Below are 17,166 nucleotides of genomic sequence, written 5' to 3'. Positions count from 1 at the left end.
CATGAGTGTAAAATCAAGGAATTTCTCACGAAACTCTCGAACTAATATATATTTTGGTAGGAAATTCAAAAATGAATAACTAACTACGCAGTGTCCCATTACGAACAAATGCAAAATTTAATTAATTGAAAAAATTAAGAAAGTAATTTGATCTGCAATTTTACTTAGAGGAGCTCATAATATTTATACTGAATATTATGACTATTTGAATTTATTTTTACATTGGTAAAAATAAATTCAAATAATTCTAATTTTTTTCCTTGCTGAGCGTTTCATTTCTATTTTATATTTAAATAAAAACTATTCTTATTAAATTGCTATGTTATTCCTTTTAAAATATGTGTTAAATTATTTTAAAAAACAAATTATCCATTGCCGTTATTATAATACTAAAAACAAAATCATTAATATCTTCTCATAAAGATTGTGATACAGATGTAAGAACGAACTTATTTTCTCTTACCTAACTTGTTTTAAAATTATTAATTAGTTTCTGAGTTTCTTCAATTATAAAAGAATATGCATGGATTTGAATACTTGACTGTCTGTAACAAAACTGAGAAGAGTTTCTTGGTATTTATAGATTAGCTTTGAATAGATTGAAATAGAATAATTATATCGATAATGCTTCATTGATTAGTAAGTAATTGTTTAGGAAAATTTTAATTTTCAGAACTTAATTTATGAATCAGCTACGTTATATATCTTTCAAATCCCTGAATCAACTTTTTTGTTGTACAAAAAGTATACATCACGAATTTTAGCAAAAAACAATACTTGATATATTTAAAACAATAGTTAATACGCTTTTTTAGCAAATTTATAAAATTGTCCATTTAAACTCTCTATTCCATATTGACGGCTTACTCGTTCTTTGAATTTACTGCTACACATTTTCGCGCACTTAACATTAACTGTAGCTCACAACAGAATGACGTAGTAGATAACTTTTATGAATTTTTCGTAAGATTTTATTTTTATCTTTAAAATGGTTGCAAAATTGAATCTTCCTCTTCATATTTTCAATGAGTTATTTTAATTTAAAAATATTTGAACCACGAATGTATGTTCACACACTCAACATTTTCGTAAAAGCGTAATAATCAGACTACGGTGTGTTTAGTTTCTGTCAAAATAATGAAGCATTTCCTCCTACAATTGTTATCTAACATTTGGAGTTGGCAGGTATAGAATGAACAAGATGGTAAAATAATTATTGAATATCTTAAAACTCATGTTTAATTCAACCGAATCGATTAACATTTGGTGATTTTCTCGCAGTTTTTAATTTAACCCAAGTTTTAATAATTTTAATTACAGTTTCGTGTAATAAGTATATAATCCAGAGAGAATGTAGAATTTTTTTTTCTTAGAAGTACGCAAGTTTTTTCAAATATATTTTTCAATAGTTCATATATTATACTTTTTCTTTATCGTAACTGTTCCTAAAATAATCACTATTAGTTTCTTACAATAATGTTAATTGAATTGTGAAGTTAAATACTTCTTGTAACTGTGATGTATGCTTTTTTATGGTGTTAATATTTAACGCTGATTATCCATTTTTGTTAATAGTTGCTTACAATACGAAGTCAGTTAGCATAAAATTCTGTTCGAGAAGGTATGCAGAAGGTGCCATTATAATAAAAATAAGAGAGATTTACCCTTAAATCTCCTGAAGGGGAGATGAGTCTGAACTGAATACTCTTAAATTAGGGTAAATCATATAATCTTACCCTTAAATGGATCTGCCCGTTACATCCTTCTTTTTTGTGCTGTCTCTTTTTTGATCTTGACGTCAAAAGGTAAAATCCCTACCACTTTCTTTTAAAAAAGAGAGCGTACTTTCGGGGATAGAACTCTCCCCGCATGACACTTTGTAAAAGACCATCTAAAAAATGAAGAAGTGCTTTTTACAATGGATCCTAGGGGAGACCTCTCTAGCTCAGTGATGTTTCCATTTCAGGACTTTTCACATCAACATTGAACTCTAAATTTTAGACTTTCAATTTATTTAATAGTTAAACATGTACCAGTTTAAAAATAGAAATTTAATTAGTGAAATATATATCAATTTATGTTCATATTTTTTTATGNGAGACCTCTCTAGCTCAGTGATGTTTCCATTTCAGGACTTTTCACATCAACATTGAACTCTAAATTTTAGACTTTCAACATATTTAATAGTTAAACATGTACCAGTTTAAAAATAGAACTTTAATTAGTGAAATATATATCAATTCATGTTAATATTTATTTATGTCAAATTATGTATATATATATATACATACATGTCAAATTATGATTATATTTATATATGTCGATATGTGACAATTCAGATTCGATGAATCAGATATTCAAATGTTATATTTACTCAAGCAAAGTGCTTGTTTTTCTGTTAGCCACCACATCGACTGCTAAATTCAAAATGTTATTACTATAAATTTTTGTAAACTTCTAGATGTATGGGATAGGTGTGCTACGCGGCCCAGGTGCCCAATTTTTGTAAAGAAAGTAAAGAAAAGACAGGCCGCATGATAGAAATTATTTTTGCAATCTCTATGCTTCTTAACTATCGAGAAAGTTTAAAATTAAATTTCTCATTTAAGAGTTTCCGCATATTTGTAAAGTTTCTTAATGCAAAATAAAAAGAAAGAAACTAGAATTAAAGTTGGAACTAATCTTACTAAATTACAACTCATGATTCTCTTTTCACTTTATTTATGTTGTTTTACACGCCTTTTCTTATTGTTGTTTATACAATTCCCGACTCTTTGTTTTTTTATTTCATTTCATGTTCCCTTTAATACTTTCCGTCTTTAAACTGTCTTGAAAACATCAAAATGAAAATAAAGAATGAGCATACGGCTCATATGTTTTAAATACACGGATGTTTTGAATTCATCTGTGTGTTTTTTCTTTTTTTTTGTGAACAAATGGATCGGAAAGTTCTCTATAAAATTTATAATATCCGTAGTTCAACTAAACATTCATTATAAATGTAATTTTGGAATAAGTTATAATATTTAAAATTATAAGTTTTATTATTAATGACATTTAGTTTTATGTTTACTCAGTTCAATCTATCGCTCATAGAATAAACTAAATATTTTTTTAAAAAAATGGCTTAATTAATAAAATACGAGCGTAGTAGCACCGTCGAAGCGAGAATTGCCAATTTTCGGCAACGTACGACGACCACAAGGCATACATATAAACCTGCGTTGTCAGAACTCTTTTAATTAAATACTTCGAGTTCAATGAAGTTGGTTGAAATGTCTTTCTCAGTAGCTACAAAAACCTTCCATTAACTGTTGTTATGTAGAAGACCACGAAATGCGGTTCGAGCCAATTCGCAGAAATAGTATTTAAAAAAAAAAAAGCCATTTCATTAACCAAAGTGTAATTGACCTCCAAGGTCAAATCCCAATCGTCCTTGCCCCTAGGAAGAGCGCCAAAAATCCTGCACACGAAAAACTAATTTGAATAATGAGTTGCTTCAGGGCGGGTACTTTCTTTCAAGATGCAAAAGTGTATTTACTTTCATTTTTATAATATTATTAACCTGAAGGTAGAATCTCATAGAGAGAATTAGAATGGCGGGAGCGAAAAACCGCGGCTCTTGAATCCTATAACCATACCGGCAAATTTGTACACTCTATGAATTTCCTCAAGTAAAATGATGGTGTGGTGGACAGATCTTAAACAAACTATCGTTTAATATAACTTGCATTTATCTAACTCCGGTAATTCAGATGTGATTTATTTATTTACTTGTACCTTTACTGTGGTCAAAATCATTTTAAATTTAATTTAAAAACCGAATAATTAAAAAAAAGTTTCTAAATTTTATAACCATTTTAAAGATAAATGCGGAAAATCCATGAGGGTTTGCAGCCATGGAATTACTACAGTTGTAGAAACGACTGCAATAATGGATGATACAGTATTCTATTGTTTTTAATCATGGTTACAGACAATCATAATTTACGATTACTATTGTAGTCTCGATGACAAGTAATGATGAGCATTGATAGCAATTTGTCATATTTATGTAGAAATACAAGAATATTTAGCTGTAGTTATAAAACACGATTTCAATTTAAATGATTACTTATAATTGCGATTAAAACATTTATTTCGACTTAAAACCATCAGCACACCTCTCTCCCAAAACGATACTGCGAAAGTGCATTTTAATACTTCGCCTAAGCTTCAACTCACTAACATTTATTTATTCTGTAGTGGTCGTTAAAATCTTTTTTAATTAAGTTAAAGAGCTTACGTTATGCTATCACTTTCAATGTAAAAATAGAATCTTTCGAAAAATTCATAAAAATTGGTATCAGAGAAAAGGTTGTCTTGATATTTCTGAATTTTTTGTTTGTTCAGAACATACCATTTCGACTAAACATGCGATTTAAAAGGGATTTTTTTAGTTAAAAGAAATAAGATCGATTCAAAAAGTGAAATCCGAAACGTACTTCAAACTAAGAGCAGAAAAAACCCTTTATTTTTCTCAAAAGAACAAATTATTGCTCAATAAGTATTAGAACATAAATTTTCTTAATTGAAACCATCCTTTGTACTAAATTGTTTTCTACCTTAAGTTTATTTATAATGACTTAAATTTGTCTGTTATAAATGAACTATTATCTAAAATAATCTGTGATTGATCTAACAGACGAACTTTTTTATAAATTTATTTTTCCTTGACATAAGTTTTTTGTTCCTCGATGCCTTAGAATTTGCCTAATTTTTGTTTAAAAAAAGAATTCCTGGTTTTTACCATAAGTTTGCATCATCTAAAAATGTGAACTAATAAAGTCGTATTGCACTCTTTTTTTTTCAGATTGCAATCAATCCTTATAATGATTATTATCATTTTCTTTTATTAATTTGTGAAAATACTTGTTACAGTGAATGAGCGAAATCAAGGGAATGTCGACTTCCACCGGTGAATGTCAACCCTCACATAGTCACTTAGGTGAATGTCCGAAATATTGTTATATCCGATTTGATATTAATTTTTCTTTGATATTATTATATTTATTCGATACTTTAATATCTGCTGAGGAGGATAGATTAGGAGAAACATCGGTGTTTAGAGTGCCGGTTACATGCACACTGAGCACTTGACCTTTAAAAAAAAACATAGATGTAGGGCATACAGGGCAATGGCACTTAACTTGACCTAGTACGTATTTCGGACTTTTACCAAAGTGATTATGTGATTGTCAACATTCACCGGTGGAAGTCAACAACTGCCAATTTCGGTCATTCACAGTAACATACTCATTAATCACTGATAGTATAGTTTTAATGCACTTTGAAATGAATGCATTTTTATATTTCATTTAAGAATGATAAAACTTAATAATTCTAAAAATTCGTAAACCTACGATGGTTTGAACTTTGAGACCGTTCATTAATTACTAATCATCAGACTTATAATTTTGTTACAGTTTTCGTATTTTTGCTGTTGAAATTTGTTGCCTAATATGCCCGATTATAATTTGGAAAATGATGTTAAAGATGAATTATTAACATTTAGTCATATTTTGAGCTAATTTTTTCTTTCGACCATTAAATTGCAGTCAAAGCATTGTTTTTCTTATAAATTTCCTACATTGCAAAATTTGAAAGTTCTTTTAAACGTCCATTTAATTTAAGTATTGGTACTTGTATGTATTTATTTTTAATACGGAGATCATATTATATTAGTTTTCAAGTTACATATTATTGCATGACATTAACTATAATTCTCAGTTTCTTTTAAATTTATTTCGATTTAACTTTAGATTGAGGGAATCTATTTGCGAAGTCAAGAAAATTCGTGTTCTCAGGTTTCTCCCCCTATCTATGCCTAAGCTAAATCGTACCTTATATTAAAATAGTTTTAATCAACGGCTTAAATCTTGATTTTTCATTTGAATACGTTCGGTGTTTCCCTTGTTTTCTTAAATGTTGTGGAGTAATTAAAGAAATGTGCCGCATAAAACAAAATTTTCGTGTACACTATTTTTTAGCCCTTCGTTACCCCTTCTTAAAAATAGTCTAAAATAAAAGTCTATTGCCCAAAAAAAGTGCTGATTTTGTCCTGACTTCTTGCTCTGTTTCTTATTTCGAACCACTACGAAGCCTGGTGGTAACAGAAAGTAAAAGAGTTAAAGTAATAGGTAATTTCATTTCAAACTTGTATTCAGAAAGTAAAACATTCATGACTCATCAAAACTTTATTATGCTAAAACACGAATAGATTGCTTGTTTTTGATGGGTGGAAAAATATTCCCACTATAGCAGTCAAAAGTTATAATTCATTACATTCATTGGGTTGAAAAAATGGGGAGAAATGTTTCATGGGCCTGTTGAAAAAATTTTAAAGGCCTTAATTTAAAGAATTGAAATTCAATTTTAACATCTAATTGTATTTCCTTTAAGTTAGAAACATATTTTGGTTCATAATAAAAGCAATTTATTAAGTCTTTCTAGACCACTTTTAAAAATTTCCAAAGTTGGAGCTCATTTTTTTAAATTTATTTTTTCAAAATCTGTTATTTGATCAAAAGGTATGCTTTATTTGTTTGTAATTACAAATATCAACACTCAAATGATCAAAGATCTGACATTTTCTGCATTTTACTGCGTTTATCGTAAACAGCTTACTTTGTGGTTGATATTTCACCAACGTTACAGACAGGTTTTGTAAACGAGCACGCTGTTGTTGTTGTTGTTAATTTACGTCGCACTAGAGCTGCACAATGGGCTATTGGCGACGGTCTGGGAAACATCCCGGAGGATGATCCGAAGACATGCCATCACAATTTTGATCCTCTGCGGAGGGGATGGCACCCCCGCTTCGGTAGCCCGACGACCTGCGCGCGAAGTCGAGCACTTTACGGTAGCACAGCTTAACGAGGACCAATACCGCACACCCTCGGTCCCTACGCAGACTGATCCAAGTAGTCACCCACCCGCACACTGACCGTAGTCAGCGATGCTTGACTTCGGTGATCTGCTGGGAACCGTGTCTTAGCGATCAGTCCACTGCGGGACGCAAACGAGCACGCATTTAATAGAAAATCTCATATGTTTTTAATTCATTAGCCAATGCTTGCAGTTAATAAAATTTTCTATTTTTTTAGTCTTTAAGTAATTGTATTTTATTTTTCAGATAAAAATATCATCAGCTAACCACGTTCTTCATGGAGGTAAGATTTCTTTTCTAATCTGAATGTTTTAATTATTCTTCCATTCACGTTCGCCCGCTTTAAAATGTCATTAACAGCCATTCGTTTTTTTTTTAAGAAAGTAAAATGTGACCGAAACAAAAAAGACTCAGGATGAACCGAAGCTTCTTTTTCCAATTGATCTGGCGAATATCGACACATTCTTAGGCTCTAAGAGAAAAAAAATAACGGAAGCAAACATGATTCTTTAAAATACATTACAAAACATATTGCTTAAAATATCCATAAATACACCTTATTTTGGACTGAATAACTATTTTAGAACACTCAGAGTATTTTTTTTTTACAATTATACACTTAAAATAGACCTTTAGTATATAGTGCAAATTCAATTGGTTAACTGCGAACGCGCGTAGCTGTTGAACCTGATTGACTGCTGAATCGTGGCATTTACTTATACCAGGATTCATTCATTAAATCTGGTCCAAAAATAGATTCTGCGTGATAATAAACCAAGCCTACGACCAGTAACTTTTCTGTGACATTTTGTTTATACTCAACCAGCTGATTTTAGCGTACTTCTTTTCGAGTTGCAGGTACCCAATTATAGTAGATTTAAAATATTTTAGTTTCTTAGCAGTACATTTCAAAAACTTAACTGTAGAAATCCGTGGTTTTATATAACTTTAGGAATATTAATTTTGTGACTTAGCTCTTACATGTTATCTTTATTGATCTTTGAGGTTACCTGAAATAACATAAAAAAGAACATGTATAAAATAATTAATTAATTAAAAACTAGATTAATTGAAACTAGATAATCAGAAAGAGCTATAAGTTAGCAAACATCACTCATATCATTATCTTTAAAATATTTGGAGAAATAAACAGCAGCATCCACAGGCTAAATTAAACATATGAGAAAAATTAATTTTTCAAACATCTCGCCCGAACGGAAATTTTTGAACGATTTTTATATCACAGGATAATATTATCACTTTCACCCGATGCTTAATACCATAACACTTGCCAACAAAATAAGCTATATTTTCGACAGAAAATATTATTTATTTATTCTATGACAAGCTTGTTTTAAAGATTTAAACTCGATGAGGAAGAGAACTGACATTTATTTATTTAATAGGTAAAAAGTTACAGATTTCGTCAACTCAATTTCGACCCTAGATGACTTCAAAACTTAAAAATATAGAAAATTACTGTTACATTGAAAAAATAATAACATATAAGCATTTTTCTTACGTATCTAATATTTGCATAAGTCTCCATTGATTGCCAGACAAAAAGCTTAACCTTCGTATAAAATATTCTTTTGAGATTATTTTGAATGCGGATATTCAAACGGAAAGGACATTAAAACAATGAAATCTCTTCCCTCATTAAAAATCCGTTGTTTCAAATGGCATACACAAGAAAGGCTTTAAGACATTGAAAGGAAGAATACATTTTCTTTAAACAGGTTTTCTTATCAGATCCAAAAGACAAAGAGAGCTGTAAGCCTGTCTTGGATGTTTACATCAAGGACTCTGAATTGGGAAATGTCCAAAGAGGATTAATAATAAACGTTACATTCGTCCTATCATCCGATCATTAAAAGAAATCCATCAGAAGGATGTGACGTCATTGTCCTAAATGCACTCTGTGACTAATCCTGTAACAAATCCTCTCTATTAAACAATATTCAAAGTGCGGTAAATAACAATACAATCACCCTTAATAATGGGTGATCAAATCCTCTCATGTTCTGCTGTGACCGAATCTCTAAAAACTCTGCAAAAGATTTTCTGAAGTGGTAAAGAATTGAGATATATATATATATCCGTAAAAGAATTTTTATTCCTTAAAAGAAATATTTCTTGTTTCTTTTTTGTGACCACCGTGTGAAGTTCTCTCCTCCTTTTTTTTTCTTCTTTTTTGTTTGATTCATACTACTTATTAAATCAAATAAGAAAAGTACCGAACGTGAGTGGTTAAATAAAAGTGCTGCATCCTAAGGTAGCTCACTCAGTTTATTTGGAGGTGCATTGGAAGTAAATTACTAAGCGGTGCGTTGAAAGAACTTATTATTTTAATTCTTAGACAAAAAAAAAAAGATGTTGAAAATTTAGATGATATGACCCCATATGAAGAGAGTTTTTCGTCCTTTATTGATACACCGCCTTCAGTTGAAGAAATAAAAATAAAATAAAATGCTTCCTTTTTTTTAAATTCATATTTGACGGAAAGAATGGAGTACAATAGGTATCCTAACCCTTTATTTATCAAGCGAAAAGACCGTCATGTTTTTTCAAAACCTAGTAAGATTCCAAATTGTTTTTTCATTAAAAAAAAAGGACTTCACGATTTAATGTTTTCTTTAAAAATTGGATTCAAAATCTCTTTCTATTCACAGCAAAAAGAATGAAGGAATAATAATTTATATATTTTGAAAGATTTTTCAAAGAATTTGCGTAATGCGATAGTATTTGACCGCACACTGATGGGAATCATTTAACCTATTATTACCAAGGAGTGATTCGTCTGTGTATCTATACAAATATATAGATAGAATTTTAATACATAATTATCTAAAAATAAAAAATGACTTCATGTATTTTATTTATATAAATTTATTTTTTATATAGAGAGAATTTTGTTTTATTAAAGCGTTTATCTTCTTTTGGGACATTTTGGTTTGGTCTTATACAAAAGCTGATTTGAGAGGAGGATACAACTTTTTTTTAGCTGTCCAGAGAAGCCTCTTGACACGAGACAAGTATGGACACGTCTTAAAACTAATTCTTTAATCTATTGAAGTAAGTGCAATACGGGACAAATCTAAAAATACAGAATAGTCTTCAGTAAATAGTAATATATAAAGTCAAGTCTTATAAATACACAAGTGCTAGTTTTTTCCCGTTTAGAGGCGATATTTTTTTCATGAGCATTTTAAGTGAAAGTAAAAGTCACGCTTTTAATATTTGATTTTTGATACAATAAATTGGATTTTCTCCGAAGCTAACCATTTTTATTACAATTCAATCAGTCAGAAAACTGTGAAATTCATAATGAGCATTAAAATATATCTGTGGGACAGTTTTACATTTTTCGGGGGCAGGATTTGTTTGGAAAAGGCGAGTATTATTTCGATTCATTCTCAATATTTCAAATGTTGTCGGGAAGCATTTTCCATGACAATTATACAGTATAAGATGGCTTTCAGCCTGACATCTCAAAAAAATCTCTTTTTTTTTCTTACCAATTTACAAATTGTTAAGCGTCCTCTTCAAAGTAGAAAGTTGCACGTGGGTGGGAGGAAATTGGCAATTTTTTCCCTTACGCCCAAAATCCATTCCGTGAGATGATGCAACTCTTTTACCACTTACTATGAATAGGGTATTCAACAATTCACCACTGGATAGATCATTTTTTTGCAATGTGATTTGACATTTTTTGAATTGTACAAATAGAGATGAGACAGTAACGCGTTAAAATTTTTATTCCACAAATTCACATGAGTTTTCGTTCAAATACTCTTTAAATAGATACAAATTTTGATAAGGAAAGAGAGCATAAATTATTAAAATGTCTATACGGGCTAATATTCTCTATTTAACTCGGTTTTGTATGAGTAGGCATCAATCTGTTCCTTACTTCATTTCTCCTCAATTGAGACCGAAGCGATGAAATAAAAAGTGATTACAGAATACAGATAGAAACTGCATTAAAATGAAATAAAATCGATATTTAAAACTGATTAATGTTCTTTCAATTCTTCTGTGTTGAGATAACACTTTAACTTGCTGTCTCAACGCAAAACTTTGAATAATTATGTAACAAATAAATAAGAATGTTTTCATAGTTGAAAAGTAAGCTCTTATTTTTACATTCATCGTTTTTAACAATAGGATATGATTATTTTAGTATTGATTTGCCTTTCTTTAATGAGCAAATGATGATAGAAGTAATGGCTGGCAAGATTAGTAGAAGTGGTAGTAAATTTATTGTAATGCTTGCAGAAATTTCCTTTCTTAAGATATCACTTTAGTGTTTAGAGTCTTCAGTACTCATGCAGATATGTTTTCTTTGCAAAGTAGTTTCGATCGTAAATTTATTAAATGATCGAGCTTAGTTATTATGTTCATTACCACTATTAAAAGTTTTCAAAGAACTGCAGGAACCCTAATACTATATTTACATACACTATCATCAGTACAGTTAACTGTAAGTTTGAAAAAGTTTCCAATTTCACCTTTCAATGATACCAACACTCTATCAGAAGACGAATCTAGCCTACTCATCTTCGAAAAGGAAAATTTTGAGAAGAATTTGCTGACCGATTAAAGTAAATATTACAAAATAAGAAACAAGAATGACCCTCTTATTAGACCAAAAAACGTAGTTTAATTTATTAAATTCAGACGTTTGACATGATTTGACATCAAAAATAAATTATCAAAGAGTGATATTTGCTTCCACTTGAAATATTCAGGTAAAATTTCTCCATAAAGCGGGGAAAGTTGACTATTTTTTAATAAATAAGTATACATCCAAATTAACCTATGTATCAATAACCTATGTATCAAAATGAAGCTAAACACTTAAATTTTAATAAGAAAAAAATACTGGACTTATTTAGACTAATGATTTGAAAGCAGTTTTGGCAAATTTTTAAGAACTGTCCACACTGGGTCTCCTCTACGAAGAAATGGATTAGATCGCCTTTTCGGTTAGAACTGGTATTACGTATAAGTTACGGTTAAAGAGATAAATCCGGTTATAATCAATGCTAACCGGTCAGAATTAATAATAACCGCTACTTTTGGTTAAAGTGAGGAGAAAAAAAACGCGAAAGAATGACCCAATTTTATTGGCTATTATTAATAATAACCGTTTAACGTGATAAATTCGCTTAAATTATTCACTTTAACCTGTTTATTTGATTATTAGTAATATTGACCGGTTAGTATTAATAATAACCAACTATTCTCATTTACCGTAATATACATGATTGTTACTATCCATGATTTGATTTATTTTCACAGATTCTCTATCAATAGTTGTTGTTGTTTTTTTTTCATATGGGGAGTTATGAAAAAAAAGACCATCTGGAATGGATTCATGCCATCGAATTATAATGTTTTTAAAATGAGGAACAACTATAAAATGCTTTAAAGAAAGATAGTTCTTCCGGAAGCGGAAATACACGCGTGAGGACAATTCAGTCTTTCTATCTTTAGTGTCCCCGAGGCACGATTCTTAAAAGTGTTGGTGCGCGACCCCGTGACATGTCATTGACCCCCACCCACTAAACCACGTAACGGGTGTTCCTTCTTTATGAAATTCAAAACGTCAATCTTTTGAAGGATAATGCTTCAAACACATATACATCGGGAAACACTTAAAACAGTTTATTTTTGCCTTTGAAGATTCGAAACATTAAAAAAAGCAACATTCTTTCTATTCTTTTTTTTTTTCTTTTTTTTTTATATATACTAAATGAAAGGTACTATAACATTGAATTTGGTTTATGAGTTATAAATCGAAACAAAAATGTCCAAAGAGCTCTTTTTTTTAAAAATCTCTGCAAATGAAATGAAATATTAATTACTTTTCTCCCTCAAAATCGATTCTAATAATGTTGTAAATGGAAGTATTTAAATTTTAAGATTAAACTGATTTTGCCAAAGGGAGAAAATCTTTTTCTTGTCTCAATATTCTCTCTTTCAAGAATTTAATGTCCAGAAATGAACTGCTGTGGATCTCTTAAATATATTTAAATAGTCTCGAATAGATCCTCTGTATTTAAAGTGTCAAATAATGTTAACACCCAATCTGCATGAGGGGTTGAGTCTGTGATGACCACTGCTGGCTTTTGATTGGATGACGCTTACAGAGCCTGAAAGGCGTTCGAGGAGTGTGGTGCAGGCCAGGTGATGATTAACACCATTTCCCTTCATTCTAAATTATGATAGTGTTGAGTAGTGCATCCCTTCGGAAAATCATTTTGGGTCGAATCTCAAACCGTCGGCAATAGTCTATTCATTTTTGTTCCAATGTCACTTTAACAACCCAATCAAATCAAATACTGTTACTGGAGTGAACACGAAATACCTACCCAAAATTACTTATATTTAATATATGAAGAAAAAAATTGATCCCACGAACGGGCAATTCTGTTTTCAGAAGATTTTTTTTTTCAGTCTTCATTTTTTATCATTTCTATTCTATTGCGATTTCTCTTTTTTTATGTTTTCGACAGTATCTTGAAGGGGTGAAAGTTAAATGGCTGCTTTCAAGAGTCTGAAAACTCTCGAACTCCCATTCGAATGTTGACATTTAATAGACTTGAACTCTCTCCAACGGTTGATTAATTCGGTCGACTGTTCACTCTCCTTGTTGCGGTCGCCATTTTTCATTTCATATGCCGAGTTTAAGAATGGGGCTGTCGTTTTATGGTTGAATGACTTCCCTTTCTGCAATCAACCATTTGAAGACAAACTCTTCATCCCGAAGTATGATAACAATCTGACGAATCACTCATAATGAAATAAACTGTCAGTGATTTGTTACAAGTCTCCCTTCGAAGGTCATTTAGAAGACAATTGATGAATTTCGTGGAAGTTTAGGTAATGTTAGGAGCAAGACTGGTTTAAATAACATTTAATTTCAAAAGTAACATAAATTTTTCTGAACGACTGAGACTACATGGCAGCAGAGGATGGACGTTTCCATCGATTTCAACTCACAAATGCGCAGTCTTAATGACATTGCTTAACTTACAGCTTCAGGAGAACGTGAGTTCGATTCCTATTGGGTGCGCTTTGCGGATAAAAAGTCTGTTTATTTAACCATATTAGGAGAGAATAGTCAGAGAACAACTTTTCTCTTAACATTTAGAATATCATCTTTTTTATGGTTATTTTACTATTTTGATTAAATATTGTAAAATAACAACTAAACTGTTATTTTAATATTTTTCTAAAAAATTTCTAACAGTGATATATTATATTAAAGCTTAAAATGTTCTTTATTTTAGTTATCTTACTGACAGGGATTCACAAAGTATTAAATATAAACAAACACAAAGACAACCTTTTTTTGCCTGAAAATCTTTTTTTCTTCTTTTAATATTCTCGTTTCATGTCACCTGCATTCCGATAATCACATATGATTTTGAAGTAACGGTACTTTCCTTCTATGCATTCCAATTAATAAATTTCGTGATGATTTTCCTCTAGAGATGTCTTTTCAAACAATCGATAGTTTGAATAAATGTGTCTTTAAATAGAATCATTCTTTAATTTCATATTGAGCGTGGTACGCAAAAGGTTTCTTTTTTATATTCAGCAGTTGAATCATCGTGAGAAGCTTTCGATTCAATAATTAGAATTAATCTTAAATTTCAGTCACAAACACTCACCTTGTACCTCATTCTTTTTCTTTTAAGAATCCTTTAAAAATATAGGATGTAGACACAATGTGGAAGATAGGGAACCAATTACAAAACCGAAAAACAGTTGAAAGTTTTTATTAGTTTTATAATTCGAGTATTTTGCTATTTGTCTGATGGAACTATTAATTTATTCACATAATTATAAAACTTATTTATAAAAAAATAATTTCACGCAATAAATAATTTCAATTAATCTCAATTAATCAAAAATAATTTCAATTAAAAAATGACTTTAAATAATTATTTTTTTATTATTAAATTTATTAAGGGCTAAAAGAATTTGATTGTAAATTGTAAAAATTTTTAAAACTAAATTCATTTCACTTTATATAAGAAAATTTAAGCCTTGAAAAAATTAGTAAAATAGTTACTGAGTAAAAAAATTACAAAAACTTCTATATTTAATTTCTAGAAAAATGAAAATTTATAAATACCGCTTTTCAAAAATTTTATTTTTAACCATATATTCCACCGATTTCTTTCGAATCGTGTATTTTTGTCACGTAAAACTACGTTATTTCCACGCATGTTTTAGTCAGACATTCTTTAATCCCTTAAAATTCAAGTTTTTGAGAAAAATATTGTTTGAAATGATAAATAATTACTAAACAAAATGCGCGAAAAAAATATCATTTTGTAAACAAACTTCACCCATGAGTGTAAAATGTTTCTGTCTTTAATTGCTTAGAATATTTACAGAGATGTGATGCGAAATATGTTCAAGGATTTCAAAATGTTAAACGATTTTCTGACTAGTAAATTATTCGGGCCCTATTTCTCCGACAAAAATCTAAATTCGTCGGAAGAAAATATCATCAAAGAAGTTGAAAATACTAGCATTCTATCTAAAAACAATTTTTAGAACGAATGTTTTAATTTATTTTGCACATTTGTGTTTTCAGTGGGTGCTGAGATATCAAATGTGGACATCGAGTGTAACAGTAACAACATAATTGTGAGCGTCACAACACACGATGATTTCAATGGGATGATCTATCCAAAGGGACTCTCCAAGAACTCATCCTGTCTCACAGAATATGAGCATGCCGGCTCAAAGATATCTTACAAGCTTCCACTCAGGTCCTGCAACACCATGAGCCACGACGTGGTGAGTGTCACTCCTTCTTTCATTCTCTACTTGGACAATTCCTTCCTCATATAGAACCAAAACTATAGAATGTTTATGTGTACTTGTCTCAAATTGTTTAACTTCTTTCGCACTCTTTATTTGGATGGTTGTTCTTGTCAATCAACAAAACGTTGAACTACTTAGAAACTTAAAAAAGAAAGCGATTCTCTTTTGAAAAAAAGCGGAACGTATCTTAAAATCAATTTTTAACACATTGCATTTTTACGCTGAAAACGATGAGACATTGGATACTCTCAAAAGTACACTTCAAAGTTTTTTGCTTATTTTAAAAAATATATCCATAATTGAATTTTTGTTAAACACTAGTACGATATTGGTATTAACAATTCAAAAGGAATTTTAAAACTTCTGATACACACAAGACTGCACATTTCTTTTATTTATAAATTATAATCTTTTCTTCAGCCCACGCGATTATATCCGCAAAACAGAGTGCTTTCTGATATTGTATCAATAAAGCCAAAGCAAAATATATTAATACAATAGTGTGAGGAGCACTCAAAAAATTTTTTATGAAATAACAACAAATAAAATAGATTATAAAAAGTAAAAATAACATGTAAAAACAGATAATGAAAAAAAAAAGAAAAAGAAAAAAGATTAAAAAGGGGGGACTATAAAGCGAGTAGCAAAATCATATCAACTTACATGGACGGATATTTTTCAAGAATGATTTAAAAATGTTTTCGCAGAAAGATTGCCAGATTACAATAGATGAAAACAAAAGCGCAAATTGAGTGTAACAAGAGGGTTTTAAAGTGTCGTTCTTACTGCACTGCTGAAGTGATTTGTTATTCTGAGTTTTGATTTGTTAGTTACCAAGGATGGGCCCGAAATGAATGTGCGCAAGGTAATATTAAACTGGATAATTTTAAAAATTGATCATAAATAGCTTTAGAAGATAGATGTTTATTTAAGAAAAAATATAAAAGAGAAAACAGAAACACAAATTGCCTGTTTTGCAAATAATTTTAGCCGCGGATTTGCACGATATGGACTAGCACACAGAAAAATAATTTAAATTATCAAAGAAAAAATTTTTAATAGATAATTTTAACACGGATTTGCCCGAAATGGACCTGCACATGGAAAATTGTATAAATTAACAAAGAAATTTTTAGCAAACAATTTTATCCACGGATTTGCCTGAAATGGATTTGCACATGGAAAAACTGTATAGATTAACAAAGGAAATTATTTAGTAAAGGAATTTTAAGTAAATAATTCTAACCACAGGCAAATCCATTTCGGGCAAATCAGTGATTTATTGATACAATATCAGAAAGCACTCTGTTTTGCGGATATAATCGTGTGGGCTGAAGAAAAAATTATATCTTTTTTCCGGTTTTTTAATTAACATTTCATTTTTTTTT

The 17,166-nt window shown here is 30.1% G+C and overlaps 2 protein-coding genes across 2 annotated transcripts in view; one reads left to right on the top strand and one right to left on the bottom strand.

Moving 5' to 3' along the window:
• LOC107437036 (uncharacterized) overlaps positions 1-17,166 on the bottom strand; it is a 325,463-nt gene that overhangs the window by 272,257 nt on the left and 36,040 nt on the right. The gene's annotated exons all lie outside the window — the stretch shown is intronic.
• Positions 1-17,166, top strand: part of LOC107437037 (cuticlin-1) — a 53,719-nt gene that overhangs the window by 24,485 nt on the left and 12,068 nt on the right. The window contains exons 3-4 of the mRNA XM_016048904.3: positions 7,175-7,211; positions 15,546-15,751. Coding sequence (XP_015904390.2) covers positions 7,175-7,211; positions 15,546-15,751 — 243 coding nt within the window. The remainder of the gene's footprint in view (positions 1-7,174; positions 7,212-15,545; positions 15,752-17,166) is intronic.

This window comes from Parasteatoda tepidariorum, chromosome 6 (genome assembly GCF_043381705.1).
Source record: "Parasteatoda tepidariorum isolate YZ-2023 chromosome 6, CAS_Ptep_4.0, whole genome shotgun sequence".
In the NCBI taxonomy this organism is placed as follows: domain Eukaryota; kingdom Metazoa; phylum Arthropoda; class Arachnida; order Araneae; family Theridiidae; genus Parasteatoda; species Parasteatoda tepidariorum.
This window is presented reverse-complemented; position numbering and strand designations above follow the sequence as displayed.